The sequence below is a fragment of the Aquarana catesbeiana genome, linkage group LG09 (assembly GCF_042186555.1).
Source record: "Aquarana catesbeiana isolate 2022-GZ linkage group LG09, ASM4218655v1, whole genome shotgun sequence".
NCBI classification, from domain to species: domain Eukaryota; kingdom Metazoa; phylum Chordata; class Amphibia; order Anura; family Ranidae; genus Aquarana; species Aquarana catesbeiana.
Genome location: NC_133332.1, coordinates 223,371,800 through 223,390,388, shown reverse-complemented (window position 1 = coordinate 223,390,388; position 18,589 = coordinate 223,371,800). Strand labels below are relative to the sequence as shown.

Sequence of the window (18,589 nt, the reverse complement as noted above, 5' to 3'; positions counted from 1 at the left end):
CACTTTGCTACAATGTAAAGTAGTGAGTGTACAGCTTGTATACCAGTGTAAATTTGCTGTCCCCTCAAAATAACTCAACACACAGCCAGTGGCATACCAAGCGGGGGGCGGGCCGCTCTGGGTGCCACATACTGGGGGGGTGTCAGGCCGGCGCCCCCGTCCGTGACTTAAGCGCTGACAGCGCTGTGGGGTGGATTTAGGCAGCGGCATGGTGACAGGCAGGTAAGAGCAGGGAGAGGCAGTGGCATTGCAAGGGGGGGTGGGGTGACACCACTCCACCAACCATCTCCTTCTCTTGCGGCCGCGGGCTGTCTGAGCGGTCCCGGATGTCACAAGCACAGCCGAGCAGAGTGAAGCCGCCTCCCCCTCCTCTCTGCTTATGTGTACACAGGGGGAGGAGACCTGCTGTGCATGTGCCACGCTTATCTGAGGTACTGAATGGAGGGGGTCTGCACTGAAGGGGGGGTCTGCACTAAAGGGGGGGTCTGCACTGAAGGAGGGGATCTGCACTGAAGGGGGGTCTGCACTAAAGGGAGGAGGTCTGCACTGAAGGGAGGGGGATCTGCACTGAAGGGGGTCTGCACTGAAGGGGGATGGTCTGCACTGAAGGGGGGGACTGCACTGATAGGGGGGGTCTGTGTAACATGCAGGGGGTCCAGAGCTGTGGGAGATGTATAATGTATAGGGGTCCAAAGGTGCAGGGTGCTGTGTAATGTAAAGGGGTGCAGGGGGCTGTGTAATGTAAAGGGGTCCAGAGGTGCAGGGTGCTGTGTAATGTAAAGGGGTCCAGAGGTGCAGGGTGCTGTGTAATGTAAAGGGGTCCAGAGGTGCAGGGTGCTATGTAATGTATAGGGGTCCAGAGGTGCAGGGGGCTGTGTGATGTAAAGGGGTCCAGAGGTGCAGGGTGCTGTGTAATGTAAAGGGGTCCAGAGGTGCAGGGGGCTGTGTAATGTAAAGGGGTCCAGAGGTGGAGGCTGCTGTGTAATGTAAAGGGGTCCAGAGGTGCAGGGTGCTGTGTAATGTAAAGGGGTGCAGGGGGCTGTGTAATGTAAAGGGGTCCAGAGATGCAGGGTGCTGTGTAATGTAAAGGGGTCCAGAGATGAAGGGTGCTGTGTAATGTAAAGGGGTGCAGGGGACTGTGTAATGTAAAGGGGTCCAGAGATGCAGGGCGCTGTGTAATGTAAAGGGGTCCAGAGGTGCAGCTGTGGAGAGGGGTTACAAAGAGATATTGGGGTATGCAGGGGGCACAGTGGGGAGTTTTTACATTTTAACGTGGGGGGGTGCCTGATATAGGATTCGCCCCGGGTGCCAAATGCTCTAGGTACGCCCCTGCCATTAATGTCTAAACCGCTGGCAACAAAAGTGAGTACACCTCTAAGTGAAAATGTCCAAATTGGGCCCAAAGTGTAAATATTTTGTGTGGCCACCATTATTTTCCAGCACTGCCTTAACCTTCTTGGGCTTGGAGTTCACCAAAGCTTCACAGGTTGCCACTGGAATCCTGTTCCACTTCTCCATGACGACATCACGGAGCTGGTGAATGTTAGAGACCTTGCGCTCCTTCACCTTCCGTTTGAGGATGCCCCACAGATGCTCAATAGGGTTTAGGTCTGGAGACATGCTTGGCCAGTCCATCACCTTTACCCTTTGCTTCTTTAGCAAGGCAGTGGTCGTCTTGGAGGTGTGTTTGGGATTGTTATGTTGGAATACTGCCCTGCGACCCAGTCTCCGAAGGGAGGGGATCATGCTCTGCTTCAGTATGTCACAGTACATGTTGGCATTCATGGTATCCTCAATGAACTGTAGCTCTCCAGTTCTGGCAGCACTCATGCAGCCTCAGACCATGACACTCCCACCACCATGCTTAACTGTAGGCAAGACACACTTGCCTTTGTACTCCTCACCTGGTTGCCACCACACATGCTTGACACCATCTGAACCAAATAAGTTTATCTTGGTCTCATCAGACCACAGGACATGGTTCCAGTAATCCATGACCTTAGTCTGCTTGTCTTCAGCAAACTGTTTGCAGACTTTCTTGTGCATCATCTTTAAAAGAGGCTTCCTTCTTGGACAACAGCCATGCAGACCAATTTGATGCAGTGTGTGGCGTATGGTCTGAGCACTGACAGGCTGACCCCCCACCCCTTCAACCTCTGCAGCAATGCTGACAGCACTCATACAGTCTATTTCCCAAAGACAACCTTTGGATATGATGCTGAGCATGTGCACTCAACATCTTTGGTCGACCATGGTGAGGCCTGTGGCGAAACCGATGTATGGTTTTGGCTGCCATGCTGCAGCTCAGTTTCAGGGTCTTGGCAATCTTCTTATAGCCTAGGGCCTAGGCCATCTTTATGTAGAGCAACAGTTTTTTTTTTCAGATCGTCAGAGAGTTCTTTGCCATGAGGTGAGATGTTGAACTTCCAGTGACCAGTATGAGAGAGTGAGAGCGATAACACCAAATTTAACACACCTGCTCCCCATTCACACCTGAGACCTTGTAACACTAATGAGTCACATGACACCGGGGAGGGAAAATGGCTAATTGGGCCCAATTTGGACATTTTCACTTAGGGGTGTACAATGGAACCTCGGTTTGTGAGTAACGCGGTTAACGAGCATTTAGCAAACCGAGCACTGTATTTCTAAAAATCCTAACTCGGTTTGTGAGTGTTGTCTCGCAAAACTAGCAGGATTCAGGCCAAAAGCAGTGTGCAGTACCGCTTTTGGCCTGAGGTGGGGGGGGCCGGAGCCGAGCAGAGCCGAAAGTCGCCGATAGGAAAGGCCCGAGGACAGTTTGGCCGACCTCGGCAAACCTCCGAAAGGCTTGTGAACGGAGTCTTTCCAAGGTTTGCCGAGGTCAGCCGAAGTGTCCCTCTGGCCTTTTCGGCCGCATGCTGTATTGCATCCCATTGAAGTCAATGCGGAACAAATTATTATCGTTTCCATTGACTTCAATGGGAAAACCCGCTTTGATATGCAAGTACATTGGATTACGAGCATACTCCTGGAACGATTTATGCTCGTAATCCGTGGTTCCACTGTACTCACTTTTGTTGCCAGCGGTTTAGACATTAATGGCTGATTGTTGAGTTATTTTGAGGGGACAGCAAATTTACACCGTTATACAAGCTGTACACTCACTACTTTACATTGTATCTAAGTGTAATTTCTTCAGTGTTGTCACATGAAAAGATATACCGTAATAAAATATTTACAAAAATGTGAGGGGTGTACTCACTTTTGTGAGATACTGTATGTGCTGATTACTTACCAGTCGGTCGTATCCTGTTGTTCATATTGGTTTGACATAATAATCATGATATTCCTCTATTTTTTTAACGTAAACCACATTTCCCTAGATAGAATAGACATTTTTCTGCACGTGTCCCCAGTAAAAAATAATTTCCATAACCTAGAATATTTTTTCAACCCAGTGGAGTGAAGGTTTAATTTCACAGTGTTTGGGGATGAGGTTTTTGGCTGTTTTGAGTAAATGCAGTATTATGGTACCAAATTCCAAACCTGTTACTAACCTTTCAGACCCTGGGGTCCAGCTTTTCCTGTTGCTCCCTGTGGTCCTAAAATAAACACAATGTTGTTAAACTGCAGTTTGATACATTTTTTGAAGAGGTGGGCTGAGGACGTTAAAAAATGCATTGCATAAAGCCTAGATACTGAATGACTGACTTTCAGTAAATTGGTGCAGCAATGCGTGTAACATTTGCCACAGGCCCATTGTAGAACCCTTACCCAAACTACTCTGTACATAATAGCAGCATTACAATGCAGACCAGAAAAATCATGAAAAGTCACAGTACTTTACATATGCTAGAAATTTGAGTTCTAACCATATGTTATTCTCCCACTATATCATGGCATGTTGTTGGGCAGATTTTCAAAAAGTGTTCTTAACCCTTTTACGGTAGCATTACGCATATATGCACCATTGTCTTGTTCTGTGGCATGCTCCATTGGCACCCTTTTAACATTGAGGAGTTGTCTCTAACAGCTCACAGTCAGCTACTGACAATCAGGAGCTGGTAGGTGGGGCTCTCAAGCAGCCATGTATGGCAAGACCGTGATCCCCAACTACCAGCTCTAGGTGTCATGGCCCATTTAAAGCATCACATTCAACAGGAATAAAGAGGATAAAGGCAAAAAGCATTATCTCCAGTTGAAGAAATAAATAAGACGGGTAAAAACAAAATAATGAAAAATACATTCAGATTCAAGTTGCTGGTTTATACACATATCCCTGTGTATTACTAAAATGTTTTTTTTGCATTTGACAGATTAAAGATTTCAAATATTGAAAATAAATTACATAATATAAATATTCAACTTACCAATCTGACCTGGATTACCCATTTCTCCCTTCTGTCCTGGAGTTCCATGAGTACCAGGACATCCTCTAATAATAGTCAGCTTGTCCGAGTCTCCAACATTGATGAATTTTACCTCTAGGAAAAATAAAACGAAAAAAATCTTTCATTTCATATTTAAGTAATAACAATAGTGGCTTTTCTATTTCTGCATAATTGTTGAAATAATAGCCAAAGATATTCTATATCGCTTTTTTTAAGGAGGATTAGGCTATAACTCTTTAGATCTCCATTTTTGCTTCGCTAACAATGACATCTAAAATGCAAGAGTGATGAGTGTAAAACAACCCATTCAATTTTAAAATAGAAATGTAAAGCAAAATGTTTGTGTATATATATATATATATATATATATATATATATATATATATATATATATAACTTTTTAAATACTTTTTAAAAAAAATTTTTATAAGTGATCCTATAACCACTATTCTCAGCTGCATAAGGGGCTTAGAGAGGTGTGGGTGGAGATTTCAGGGGGGAGTGTCAGCAGGAGGAAGAGCTAGAGCAGTACACTAATATTCCCATTGAAGTGCTGTGCTGAGGGGCGTATCTGTACAAGTTTTGGCCATTGCAGGACAGCCAGGTTGTGCTCTAAGCACACTAAATAAATAATAGGCAGCACGACTCAACAAAGCTAACTTTCAAATTTCATATATTAATGAAAACAAGGCAACATATAAAGACAAAACAGTAAATTATAGTACACCTAGGCAAAGGCAAACTTTCATATACATTCTCATTAGAACAGAGAGGAGATGCAGGCTATACATGTGCAATATACATGGATAGATAGCAGTTAATACCTTCAATTGCCATGCCTCATGTACACTGGACGTTTTTGGACGTTTTTACAGCAGCTGTTTTTGGCAGTAGACGTTTTTTTCTACAGTCATTAAACTCTCCATCATGTAATCCTATGTGTCCATGCACACATAGGCTGTTATCAGCAATTTTGGGCAGTGGCGTTTTTGAGCAGTTTAAAAAAAAACAAAGACTAGTGGGTTCTAAACGCTCTAAAGCTGATAAACGCTGATAAACGTTGATAAACGCTCAAAAACGTCGCTCACCAGCGTTTTTTAATGTTTTTGATCCATTGAAAGAAAAAAAAAAAGAACATTTTTTTTTCTTCCGAAAAAAACCCGCTAAAAACGCTAATGCGGAAAAATGCTAATAAACGCTAAAAAATGCTATTGCAAAAACATGGAAAAAAGCTGAAAAAAGTTGAAAAACTCACTGCAAAGCTACTGGCGTTTTTCTAACGTTATTTTATTGTCCAGTGTGCATGAGGCCTAGGTGGAGATAAGAATCACACAGATTCCAAGTAAAAACCCCTTTCTCAAGTGAAGTCTGGATTTTACTTGAAAACCTGTTTTTTACACCGGAAAGATGTGAAAATGTATGAGTTTGCCCTTGTCTAGATATAGGAACTATGGGGAAATCTTGTGCATGTACTACAATTTACTGTTTTGTCTTTATAAGATGCTTCTTTTCATAAATATATGAAACTTGAAAAGTTAGCTTTGTGGAGTGCTGCCTATTTTTTATTTAGAGTGTATTGGTCCTGTTTTTTCTTGAGAAAACCCAATCTATGGTATTAGCACCCTTATTTATGTAATTAACTCATTACGCATCAATTGATTTGGTTGTGCATTAGCTTATTTTTTTAATTTCACTCATTTTGTGTGCTCCCAGCACAGCCAGAAAACTGACCACACTGGGATAAATGTGCTTCTATGGCCTGACCTGATCAGTTTGAAATAGCAAAGCAGGGGGAACTGGCAGGATCACCAAGTATTTCATACAGAGGAAGAAATATAAAGAGAACAGGATAACTTTTACAAGTACATAGTACAACAGGCACATATTAGGAAATAGAAATGTTGGAGGTAACATACACTTTAGAAATTAGCTCTAGTTATTGAATAAGGCTAATTATTATGGTAATTATTATTATGGTGTAATTATTTATTTATTTATTTTTTGTTTCATAAATTTTTATTGAGTGAACATACGAAAATTGTACAACATTTCAATGTAACATTTGAAAGCATTAGGGTACAATGATAGAGAAAAACATTCTGCTTTTGCAAAATAGGATAGTAATATTTAAGAGTCAATTAGTACTTTACAGAGATATGCATACTGTATTATTCATTTATATATTGATTTTGTATTCTAGTTTGTAGATGTGAAATTCAAATTTTTCTTACATTAGTAATGTGAGTTTAGAAAATGGCAGTTTGTGCCTATTTTTGAATAATATTGCAATAATAGAGTTCATTTTGTATCAGAGTTTTCCCTTTTCTTTATTTCTTTCTTTCTTCCTCCAATGTCTAGTGTATTCTTAATTATTTTATCAAAATCTTTTAAACTGACTTACCTGGACAAGTGTCTGTAGAAACGCATAGTGTTACAAAATCAACCAATACCAATAGTGGAATCAACATTGTTCTAGTATAATAATGATAAAAAAAATACATGAATCGGGGATCCAGTGTTTTCCTTGCTCTTCTGTGAATAACAATATTTTCCCAGTAAAGTTTCGTTCTCTCCTCTAACAAAATAGCAGATTTTTTTTTTGTTTTTTTCTCTACGCATTTCCTTCCCTTTCTAAGCTGTGTGAGTCATTTAAATGTTGAGTAATCTTAAAATTGCTTAAGTGTTTTAAAAATAACAAATAAAAACAACTACTGTGCTCTTTGCGCCCATATTAGCAATATGAGATATGGCAAAACCCTGCCCCAAGATGGCATCTTTTAAAGGACCTGGGTCAATGGACTTTGGGCGTGTGACGATGCAGTGTGCTTTTGACATTAGTCCAAGAAGCTCATTCAGAATTCAATGATTGATTAGGTATATTTCTCGTCAAATTTGTTTTATTCGATTTTAACAACTTATACAATCAGGTACAGATGCAACAATAAAGAAGTAACATCATAAAGTACAATTGTGAAGATAGCTCCAAGACACAATATAAGATGATATATACTCTATAGTTCAAAAATATGCATAGTAATTAAGAGAATTAGTTCTTAAAAGTGTTTGGGAAAGATCGAAATCCAATATAATAAAGAAAACAGATTAGTATTAAACAAGAGGTTATTGATCTTCGAAAATAACACATAGCATAAACATGAAAAATGTATTGGGAGATCTATCTAGTATATGAAGCATATTAGAGCTCAAAATTCAAATGTTACAAATATAGAAAGTATAGGTATAATTGTTGCTACCTGGACCAAGAGAAAAAAAATAAAGGGAGAAACATTTGAGAAATGGGAGAGCAAAGCATGGAGAAAGGTAAGGGAGAAAAATTAAGAAAAGGGAGGAAAAGAGGGGAAAAGGAGAAGTAAGAAGAATAAGAACTCGAATAAGAATAAAGTAAGAATAAAAATAAGAATAAGAATAGGAGTAGGAATAGTCCCCGGGGGAGAATGCAACTTCAAGCACCAGACACACATATAATGATAGGTATATTTAACCTGCAGTTGACCTCCTTCTAAACTGTGTTTTACCTGCTCAAAGCATTCCTATAAAATTGCAATAACATAAATCTCATATACACAGTGCTAACCTAAAAATAACAATAACAATAACCACCCTGCATAAAAATGATATACAGTAATACCTCGGATTGCAAGTAACACAGTTAACGAGCGTTTCGCAATACAGGCTGTTATTTTTTTTAAAATCCTGACTCGGTTTGCGAGCGTTGTCTCGCAAAACGAGCAGGATTCAAGCCTCTGCAGTACTGCATTTGGGCAGAGGTGCGTGGGCACCAGTGACACTCAGAGCCACTCGGATGCACTCAGAGCCACTGGGAAACACTCGGAAACACTCAGTTCCCCAGTGTTTCCATGCCTCTCCGAGTGTTTCCAAGTGCATCTGAGCGGCTCCGAGCCACTTCACAGTGTGCAAATTATTACATCTCAAGCAGGCTCTCTCCCCCAGCCTAAGATGGGAATCTACAAGCCGCTGGGGTAACCCCTGGCGATTAGATTGCATGGTGCCACATGCGCCAATTTCATGATCAAACAAGTGACTAAAAAGTGGCACGCTTGTATAATAATTGTCCACATAAAAGTGGTACCCCTTTCTTAATAATGGTGACACCAAGTTCCACACAATCTTACCAGCGCTCCGTATGTAGTCTGGGCAGTTCTCCGGCTCTACGTAACTATCCCTTCCCTCGTAAACCATAAAACTACATGTATAGCCTGTTACCCTGTCACAGAGCTTATACATCTTGACCCCATACCTGGCACACTTGCTGGGAAGATACTGTTTGAATAACAAGCGACCAGAAAACTTAATCAGGGACTTATCAACGAAGACAACTTGATCGGGATCTGCAAACTGTTGGTGTTTTACGAGGGGCTGAATTTTGTAGAGCCAATCGTATTCAGAGTTCATTGTCATTGAAATGCATGAACTGCAAGATCTGCTCATATTGTGTCCTGGCCACGCAAGCAGAGAACACGGGCATATGATGAATTGGGTCAGTGGACCAATATGACCACAATTCACTTTTTTTAGTTATGCCCATGAGGAGGGATAAGCCCAGGAATGTCTTAAATTCGGAGACCGTGATAGGTCTCCAATCTCTGGCAAGGGTCAACTGGGGATTAGCGGCAATGAATTGACCAGCATACAAATTGCTTTGGTCCACAATAGATCTATAGAGATCTTCCGTGAAAAACAGTGAATAAAAATCAAGTGATGTAAGATCAACTGTTTCCATCTGAATTCCGGGTTGGCCAGTGAATGGGGGAAGTACAGGTACTGCAGAAGTGGTGGGCTCCCAATTCAGATTTGTAAATGCAGCAGGATGGGCACTATGGGCTCGACGGGCTTGTCTTTGTCTTCTTGGTGGCAGCCGGACACTAGTTGTGCTAGTCACCTCACCAGCTTGAACTGCACTTATGGGACCCTGCGGTTCTTGCACCTCAACAACAGCAGAAGAACGGGGTAAGGTACGCTTAACCTTGGCAGGGACCACTACTCTGTCGCCAGAGCTATCTGTCAGGGTGCCGCTGCTGTCTACAGGATCGTATTCTGAGCCTGAATCTGACAGAAGGGTGACTTCCTCTTCACTCTCATTTGTCATGCTCAGAAACGTGTAGGCCTCTTCACTAGTGTACCTTCGATTGGACATTTTGGCCTCTAAATTTTCTGTAACTAGTGAGACTCACAGGAAAAAAGAGCACCTGACTGTCAGCGACTGCTTCAAATGCTACCAAAAAAACTGTTAGCGTTCGCAGGCATCAGGCCTGATTCTGCGAACGCTGCAGTTATGTGTTTAGTGTTTTATAAGTGTATAAGTGACAGTGATCGATTGATACTGCACTTGGGTGGGCTGGGCTGGGCAGAGGGGCTAACGCAGGTGCTAGCAGGTATCTGGGCTGATCCCGCTAACACTGCATTTTTGGGAACCCTAAACTACTGGGGACGCTAGTATAGATCTGATCAGATCAGATATTGATATGTTCAGACACTATACTACTAAGGGAGGTGTATGGTGCGTGCGTGGGTGTTAGCACTACTGGCACTAATCTGATGCAGCCTGAGGCGACGCAGACCCTAACTGATGCTAAAACCTGATATCACCCGCCGGGTGATCAGGGGGTTATACATTTATTTAGGTAAAATATGGTATCCTGACGCTATAAAAAAATAACTAACTAACTAGCGTCACCTGTAACACTAATATGGTGATCACAGGTGACAGGGGGTGATCAAGGGGTTAAACCTTTATTAGGAGGGTATCCCAAAGCTACCTGAGCCTACCACTAACTGCCCTAACACTGATTAGTGTCACAAATGACACCAGTACAGTGATCAGTGAAAAATCTAACAACTGCACCGAATGACACTGTGACAGGGAGTGAAGGGGTTGATTGGGGGGTGACAAGTGTGCCTACGTGTACTGGTGTTAGTGTAGTGGGAAGAATTTCATTCACCAGAACCGATCAGCAGGTCCAGGCCATAAATCATTGGCCTGGACCTGAAGATTGATCAGTTTCTGAAATGAATCCAATGGTCGCGAGCGAGGCGGGGGGCACGTGTGCGCGCCCCGTGGCGGCGAGAGTGCACCCCATACAGGTACGGGATTTCGTGCAGCAGTGCCATTGTGCCACAGTAAATGTATGCGACAAGGTCGGCAAGTGGTTAAGGTGGTCAGATGAGAATTTATATTATTTCTAGCCTACTTCTTTTATCCCCTTCATGCCTAAAAGTAAAACAAATGTTAAAGTCTGAACACAATTTTGCAACTTTGACATGTGTTAGTAAAACCGTATTTATGGTCGAAGCCCTTCGACCGGGATGGATGTGAACCACATAAACACGCCATAAGACTTACAACATGAAATGGACCTGAAGTGTGCCCTGGTCTGCTGGTCGGTATACCAAAAAAGGGGGCATACCCAAGATAAGTAATAGATGTTTGTGGAAAGAAATCAATTTGAGAAATGCCCTGATAAAAGGGGATGGGAGGGTGGGTATCGCGCACAGGAACCGAAAAAGACCACAGATTAGTGGGCTGCTTAAATACCCCCCCCCCCTGGACTCCTCCCATAAATTCAGGCCACCATACTGGCCTTCTTATTTATGGTCAAAGCCCTTTGACTGGGATGGATGTGAACCACATAAACACGCCATAAGACTTACAACATGAAATGGACCTGAAGTGTACTCTGGTCTGCTGGTCAGTATACCAAAAAAGGGGGCAAAAACATTCAGGTAGGGGTGAAAACTCTTTATTGGTTTAGTGTTATTCACTGAGCAAGTTTGGTAAATGCTTGCGACATTTCTACCTGATGTACCGGGCAAAGCAGGCAGATTTCCACCTGCCTAATCTCTTGATGATGTGATCTGGAACCCTGTGCTGGGATGCGGCCGAGGCTGCTCCAATTAAGAACAAGTGACTAGAGTACCAACTGGGGTTGAGGTCTAGGTTGCGCAGGAGGATCCTGACGTGCCTAATGAACTGGCAGCCACTCAAGGGGTTGGTCGTAAAAGGTAGTAGGGAACTAGATTTTGTTTGCATTGGTAGGAGTGACAGTAGGCAGTCGAGTACGCTACTGGGCACCAGATGTTGTTGTCTTGAAAAGATGTATGTTGACCCCGGAGCCTGATTGCTGGGTTTTGGATACTGCGAGGTGGAGAATGAAATGATCTTGGTAGCAAGCCAGGTGACACCTACACAGTACCTGGCCGGCAGGGCTATTACAGGTAAACTCTCTAGGCCGCAAAAAACCATAGTAGGCCAGATAGATGGCCTCTTGAATGACCAAGCTGGGAAGAAGGCCAAACAAGGAACGAGAGAGGATGGTCGACATGTCTCTGAAGATGGTACTCGTGATGGGCAAGCATGTGGAGTTGGTTATGGGCTGTTGCTTCTGAATGCTGCGCAGGATGGCTCGGATCGGATGGGTTGCGAACAAGGACGGCTTTGCAGGATCCTGTAAGGCCAGGAAGTGCCAATTGATTGTGACAATATGAAATGAAAGCTAGTATGTGCTTAGCATCTGTTGACATTGCTGCGGGGCAGGATGCCAGAAACTTGCAGAAGGCGTTCCAAGTTGTGTGGTAGACCTTGAGTGGGTTGCGGGATAAGGATTGATTGATGAGCTGGGTCGCACTGTGAAGGTGCTGCTTTAATCCAATGTTAGCTGAGACCAAGGTGGGATAAGAGATGATGTTGGGTTGGCTCCGGGTTTCTGCTGAAAAAATGAAATAAAGTTAAAACGGGACATTGCGTCTACTGCAACGTTGCACTTGCCCGGAATGAATGTGCAGTGGACATTGAAATGATACTGCAGGGATAATTGTACCAGCCTGCGTAGGAAGGACATAATAGGGAGCGACTTGGACCTGCCTTTATTAATCATATGGGCCGTGGCCTGGTTGTCAGGTCCAGGTATGGCTCCAGACCTGAGTGGCTGGCACGATCGGGTATAGTTCGAACAATGAGGAAGACCGATAAACCCAGGGATTAGGAGTATCTCTGGAGGCCATGGTCCTGCAAACCAATGGTGGCCAAAAATTGCAGTGAAGCCTGTGGAGGCTGCGGCATCTGTTACTACCTGTGGTGATAGAGGCGATACTGACAGTATGAACATGGATATGCCATTCCAACTAATAAGGAACTCATCCCACATAGACAAATCCGCTACTGCCGATGTGTCTAATCTAAGGATTTGATCGGGGTCCTGTGTCTGAGAGAGGAAGACTAAGAGGCGTGAAAAGAAAGATTGTCCCTGGGGAATGATTCTCATTGCAAAGTTGAGCAATCCTAAGAGGGATTGAAGCTGCTTCTTAGTACACCCCTGTGCATGGGTAGAGTCATGAAGAACCAACCTGATGCGGGTCAGTTTGTTGGGGGGAAGGCTGGCCTGCATAGAGCGAGTGTCCAGGTTGACCCCGAGGAAGGTGATGGAGTGTGCTGGGCCTTCCACTTTGTGTTCTGCAGTGGTCACATTGAGATTCCCAACCACCACTCCTAATCTATCAAGGTCTATTGGGGGCACGCTGGGCTGTTCGATTAGAAAGAAGTCATCCAGGTAATGGATGACCCTCTGGCACTGGGCTTGGTGCGACAGGATCCAGGTGAGGGACTGTGCGAAGGTGTCAAAGAGCCACGGGCTACTTTTAGAGCCAAAGGTCAGTTTGGGGGCAAAGTAGCATGACTCTTTCCATTTAATGCCTTGCCAGCACCAGAGGGATGGTTGGATGGGTAGAAACTTAAATGCGTCTGATATGTTGGCTTTAGAGAGCCAGGCGCCTGTGCCTACTTTGATAATGGCCTGAATCGCCATGTCTACTGAAGCATATTTAATGGAGAATTCCTCTGAAGGAATTAGGGAATTAAAACTCGGGATGTGGGAAGAAGGAGGCGCAAACAGGTCATACACCAAGAAAATTTTATTTGAAACTTGCCCTTGACAAGCCCAATAGGGCTAGCTCTCCAGATGTTGAAAGGGGGCTGAGTGAAGGGGCAGATGATGAAGCCTCGGTCAAGTTCGACCTGTAACAGCTGTTCGTCGGTGGCTGCTTAGCGGAGGTTCCTGTACGCGTGAGTTGTGTGGGGCAGTGTGATGAGGCCGGTGTGGAATCCTGCTGTAAATCCTTGGATAAAGAAGGTGGCTAGTGAGGGAGTGGGGTGTGAGGTGAGGTAAAACCTCAGCCATAGGATGTGTACTCGGCCTAGTCAGGACGTTTTTTTATGCTGCTTGATCTGGCATAGGGCTTTAGGATGTGCTCTAGGACATATGATACAGACATGGAGCAGCCGGCATTGGCTGTAGTTGCACAATCCAAAATTAAAGTTATTAAAGATGGATGCGCCCCCTACTGACATAATGGGACGTCCAAACTTGTCCACCTGGGGCGTCTGAACTGGGGCCAACAAGCCCTGAGCTGTACCGGAGGTGGAGGGAAGATCAAGAGGGCGTCTAACTGCTACGTTGGCGCACCAACAGAATGGTGTGGATGGAGGACTGGCAGATAGCGCAGAGTGGTGAGCGTAGACTGGCAAAGTGGTGGCAGAACATGTCCATGAGGCTCCAATCCGTGCCTGCTTGGAACTGTGTGAGCCTGGCTGCCGCTTTGGTCGAGAATGAACGGTGGTAATCATAAAATGAGAACCCCCCCCCGTATTTATAGCCCAGGTCCACCACGGTGTGGAAATATAAGTTCAGCTCTTCCCTCCTGCTGGGACTGGCTGAACACAGGACATCCCAAAGGTCAACACTTTGAGGACCACTGATACGTCCCCCCAGGCATACGATTTATTCTCTGCCAGATCGTGAACCGAAATGAGAAGGGAAGCAAGGTTGACGTCCTTGCTGTCCAAAATGTCCTTCTTGATGCTGGCTGGGACCAAGTGGGCTGAGAAGATAGTAGAACTCTTCCCTGTCGTACCTGCAGGAGGAGGTGTTGGGACCAGGACTGCGACTGAGTCAGGGATGGCAGCGGCCAGGCGTCCCTCCAAGACTGTCACTCTGGCTTGACCGTCAGTGACTGCGGTGGTCAATGATGACACCATGGTGTGAAGTTGAGAAATGGCCGAGGATATGGATTGAAGAGAGGCCTGCCGGGCACTCGGCCCATCTGTCACTGACGGCAGGAAGAGGAGCCTGAAGAGCTTGGCTTTGCTGGCTGTAGCATGGAAGGGCACGCCCCTGCGCCTTAGCACCGCTGTTAACTTGGGGATGGTCCACCCCCCGAGGGACTGCACGCTGCCGCTCTCTGAAACCGGAGAGGGTGACAGAGGGGCTGCCGGCCTTTGGCATGGCTCTGGCTGACTTAGTGCCCTAGTTGCGAAGTCCTGGTCTTTGAGGTCGAAAGCTCAGTCGACCAGAACCTGTATTGGAGGTGACCTAAAAGTACAGTTTTTTTTCTGTCTTATAATTTTTTTTTTTTTTACCTGAGGGAATAACGTCCAACCTGGTGCAGGATGGAACTACCTGAACTCGACTGTAGACGTACAATGATGAGTGGCTTAATTTCATGCGATTAGGAGGTGACTGAGTGGCCGCGTCGTGTGACTTTGAAATGCGTTTATGCGACTGCAAGGGGAACATTATCGGGGGTGGAACGATGGTTTAAACAAACAATTTGAAAATATGAATGGACCTCAAAGGAAAATGGCTTTGAGAACAGTTGGTCTGGAGCTATTTGGGCTGATGTGCCATGTTGCGACTGGATTTGAACTGGGCCGTAGGGTGAGCCGAACTGAGGGGTGTCCGTTAATGACGTGGCAAATCAAACAGTGATCTGAATTTAAAGTGAACCACTGCGTTGCTGAGGAGACCAACATCGAGCAACAGTACATCTATGATGGGATAAAAGAAACAAAAATGCACGAATGACCCGACACAAAGCGACTGCCGAACCTAAGGAGAACATGACAGACAACATACAAAATAATACCTCTAAATGATTGAAGTGGCGGTGCCACGAATCGGGGTGCCATAAATGTAACTGACAGTGAAGCGAACTGTGGAATATGGGATGAAAGGAGGGCGAAATAAAATGAGCAAAATGAAGCCGACACGAATCGGAGTGCTGGAATCGGATCGGCGTGTGGGGTATATGAAATGAGCAAAATGATTGCCATGAAAGAGCCACGAATCGGTGTGTCGCGACAGCGACTGACAGCGAACCTGTCTATGGAACAGGAAATAATAGCTAACACGAATCGACGTGGATTGATGCGACTGAAATCGAATCGTAGTGAAGGGTATGTGAAATGAACAAATTAAATGTTTGTCATGACAGTGGCACGAATCGGTGTGCCGCGATTGCGACTGACAGTGATAGACAGTGTGTTTCCTAAGTGAAATGGTCGTACTACATGGCTTGGAACAACAAGGTACGGGAATGTACGATAGAAACCGATGAAAAACATCTCGTGTTTGTGCTCACAAACTGAGCGACAAGTTCGTGGTTTGCACGAGGCTAAAATAAGGCTGCATACGGGGACTTAACGTATGACTCGTAAGTTCCGTAGCGGGGTTTCCGAGACACGGGGTATCTGGCAAACAATGATGCATGAAATGAAGAAATTATATACAAATCCTACCTGCGACAGTTGAGCAAGACACGATCTATGAAAACCACGAACGGAGAACCGACAGCCTCTGGAAGTTCAGACACGCAACTCACGAACACCGAATGAGTTGGAAGAGTCAGCCTAGTGACGTAACGAATCGCGCACAGGAACCGACAAAGACCATAGATGAGTGGGCTGCTTAAATACCCCCTGGACTCCTCCCATAAATTCAGGCCACCATACTGGCCTTCTTATATATCATCACAATTACTTTGTGCATTCAGGTGGATTATACCTTTTCTTTCAGGACAAATTGGACTTTCTTTTGGTGGTAAATGGTAACTGGTATCTCGTATATATATATTTTTTTTCATCAAAGGTAAACTGGCCCAAAATAGTAAAAAAAAATAAATAAATAATGTGCTTTTATTTATTTTAAAGGTGAACTTATCCTTTAACCACTTAGAGACCGCCCACCGCATATATACTGTGGCAGGGCGGCTCTATTAAAAAGTTGGTGTTCAAGTACCGCGCAACAAGACTATAACAAACCACCACTGCGCTCCTGTGAAAAACTAAAAAAATCCCTAAAGCTGCCAACTTGTGTAAAATAATATATAAATGATATTTCAAATAGAAATAGTGGCGCTTTATATCACATCAATGTAATGATGCCAAAAATCTAAATATAAATACAGTGAATGAAAAATAAATGAAAAATATATGAAATACAAGTGGATGAAATGAATCACCCACTGGTGTTAGTGAGTCTGTGAAAATATCAGCCAGTATCCCCTTCCAATGATAAACGGGGACCATTTAACTCATGATCATGAATAAATATGTGATGAAACAATATTGGATATTGGTGTTAAAGATATCAATCCATGCAATATTAAATAGAAAAATTATGAAAAAAAAAAGGTCCATGCAAAGTACTAAGTGTCAAAGAGTGAATGAAGCAATCTTCCTATGCAGTAAAAACTGTCTTCCACCACACCGACTGTGATCCATGCTTATGGAGCCGCACTCACCAGAAAACATTGCCTTGCACTCTCATGCTCAGCAAATAAGCAGTAACACAGACCCCCGGGGCTGATCAGAATAAATGAAACTGTAATCAAGGCTAGTAAAGTTCTTCAATTTACAGCAATACTCATCGTAAGGAGATGTATCCACATGAAAAGAAACAATGCTTCAAATAGTGTGATACCGTAGAAAACATTTATTAAAATACACACACAAGATCTTCAATCATTGTACTCATACTCTTCCAATAATTTAAGGCATAAAAAGAGAGCTTCATGTGAAAAGCTGTGGCAGTGTACTATGGTCACGGCGGACCCGGAATGCAGTGTTTAGACCTCACCCTTCTCCTCGTTGGATCCTCAGCAGCGCGAGGTAGTCTCAGCCGACCGGTATACAGCGTCACACGTCACAAGCAGATGATAGATTGCCGTACAGCCACGCCCCCGACATGTTTCGTCATATAGACTTCGTCACAGGAAAGGGCGGTTCTATTGCATGAAACAACATACCTGTACGTTGTTTTGTGCACGAGATACTGTTGATGCGTGCTGCGCGGCGGGGGGACCAATCAGCAGGTCACCCGTGATCGCTCCACAGAGAGGCAGAATGGGGATCTGCCTAAGTAAACAAGGCAGATCCCCATTCTGACAAGGAAGTACACAGAGATCTTCTGTTCTTTGTAATCAGGAACAGGTGAATTCTCTGTGGAGCAGGCATCAAGGTGGGTGTTTCTTTGAGGTTGCAGGCAACCTGCAAATCATCTGCAGGTGTTGTTTGTATCTTTCTTTACCATGTATGAGTGACTCCCCATTATACTATTACTCCCTAGGGGTCCCTGGCTGTTGATCTGCTTGGCCAAACCAAACCAAACCAAACCTAACTCACATTCATACATACACTAGGGCCAATTTATATAGGAGCCAATTAACCTACCAGCATGTTTTTGGAATATGGGAGGAAACCCACACAGGCCCAGGGAGAACAAGGAAACTCCAGGCAGGTAGTGCCATAGTTGGGATTTGAACCAGCAAAACTTAGTACTGCTAGGCAAAATAGCTACCCACTACACCACTGTTTAATGGACAGATTATTCTTCCACACCATTAGCCATACTAGCTAGGTGAGTTTATCATCAGCTAGTCTGTTGATATACCTCAATGGTATTACTTTCTGTCTATGCACACTTGAATGTATGGGTAGTATTTATTTTCTTTCTTTTTTTGTATATTTTATACAGCCTCTTTCCTTCTGAACTCCCAAGTCTTTGAGCTCCATGTTTTGAGATCACCACTATCTCAAGCCCTACTTAACCCTATGATAAGCCTTTGATTGGTACGTAATGCGTATCAATTCACCATATATGTAAAATCTTCTTTCGGCCTTTATCTGGTCTACATATATATATAGATATATATATATATATATATGGGGTGAAGGGAATCCTTGCACCCTGTTTATACGCTGCTTCAGTAATCACTCTGATGATTTGCTGTGCTAGTTACATATATTTATTTTCTATTTCATTTTTGACAGTTATTTTATTTTGTCTACCAGGAAACTGCCCCTCGGGGCCTTGAGGTGCCTGGTTGGTCTGTGTCAGGGCTGTTGG

The 18,589-nt window shown here is 44.1% G+C and overlaps 1 protein-coding gene and 1 long non-coding RNA gene across 2 annotated transcripts in view; one reads left to right on the top strand and one right to left on the bottom strand.

Moving 5' to 3' along the window:
* LOC141108316 (ficolin-1-A-like) overlaps positions 1–7,120 on the bottom strand; it is a 20,869-nt gene extending 13,749 nt beyond the window's left edge. Inside the window, exons 1-3 of the mRNA XM_073599817.1 lie at positions 6,775–7,120; positions 4,353–4,466; positions 3,540–3,584 (exon numbers count right to left, since the gene is read on the bottom strand). Of these exons, the coding sequence (XP_073455918.1) occupies positions 3,540–3,584; positions 4,353–4,466; positions 6,775–6,874 (259 nt within the window). The 5' untranslated portion in view covers positions 6,875–7,120. The remainder of the gene's footprint in view (positions 1–3,539; positions 3,585–4,352; positions 4,467–6,774) is intronic.
* Positions 1–18,589, top strand: part of LOC141108317 (uncharacterized) — a 27,884-nt gene extending 9,295 nt beyond the window's left edge. Inside the window, exon 2 of the long non-coding RNA XR_012236053.1 lies at positions 18,535–18,589. This is a non-coding gene — a long non-coding RNA (uncharacterized lncRNA). The remainder of the gene's footprint in view (positions 1–18,534) is intronic.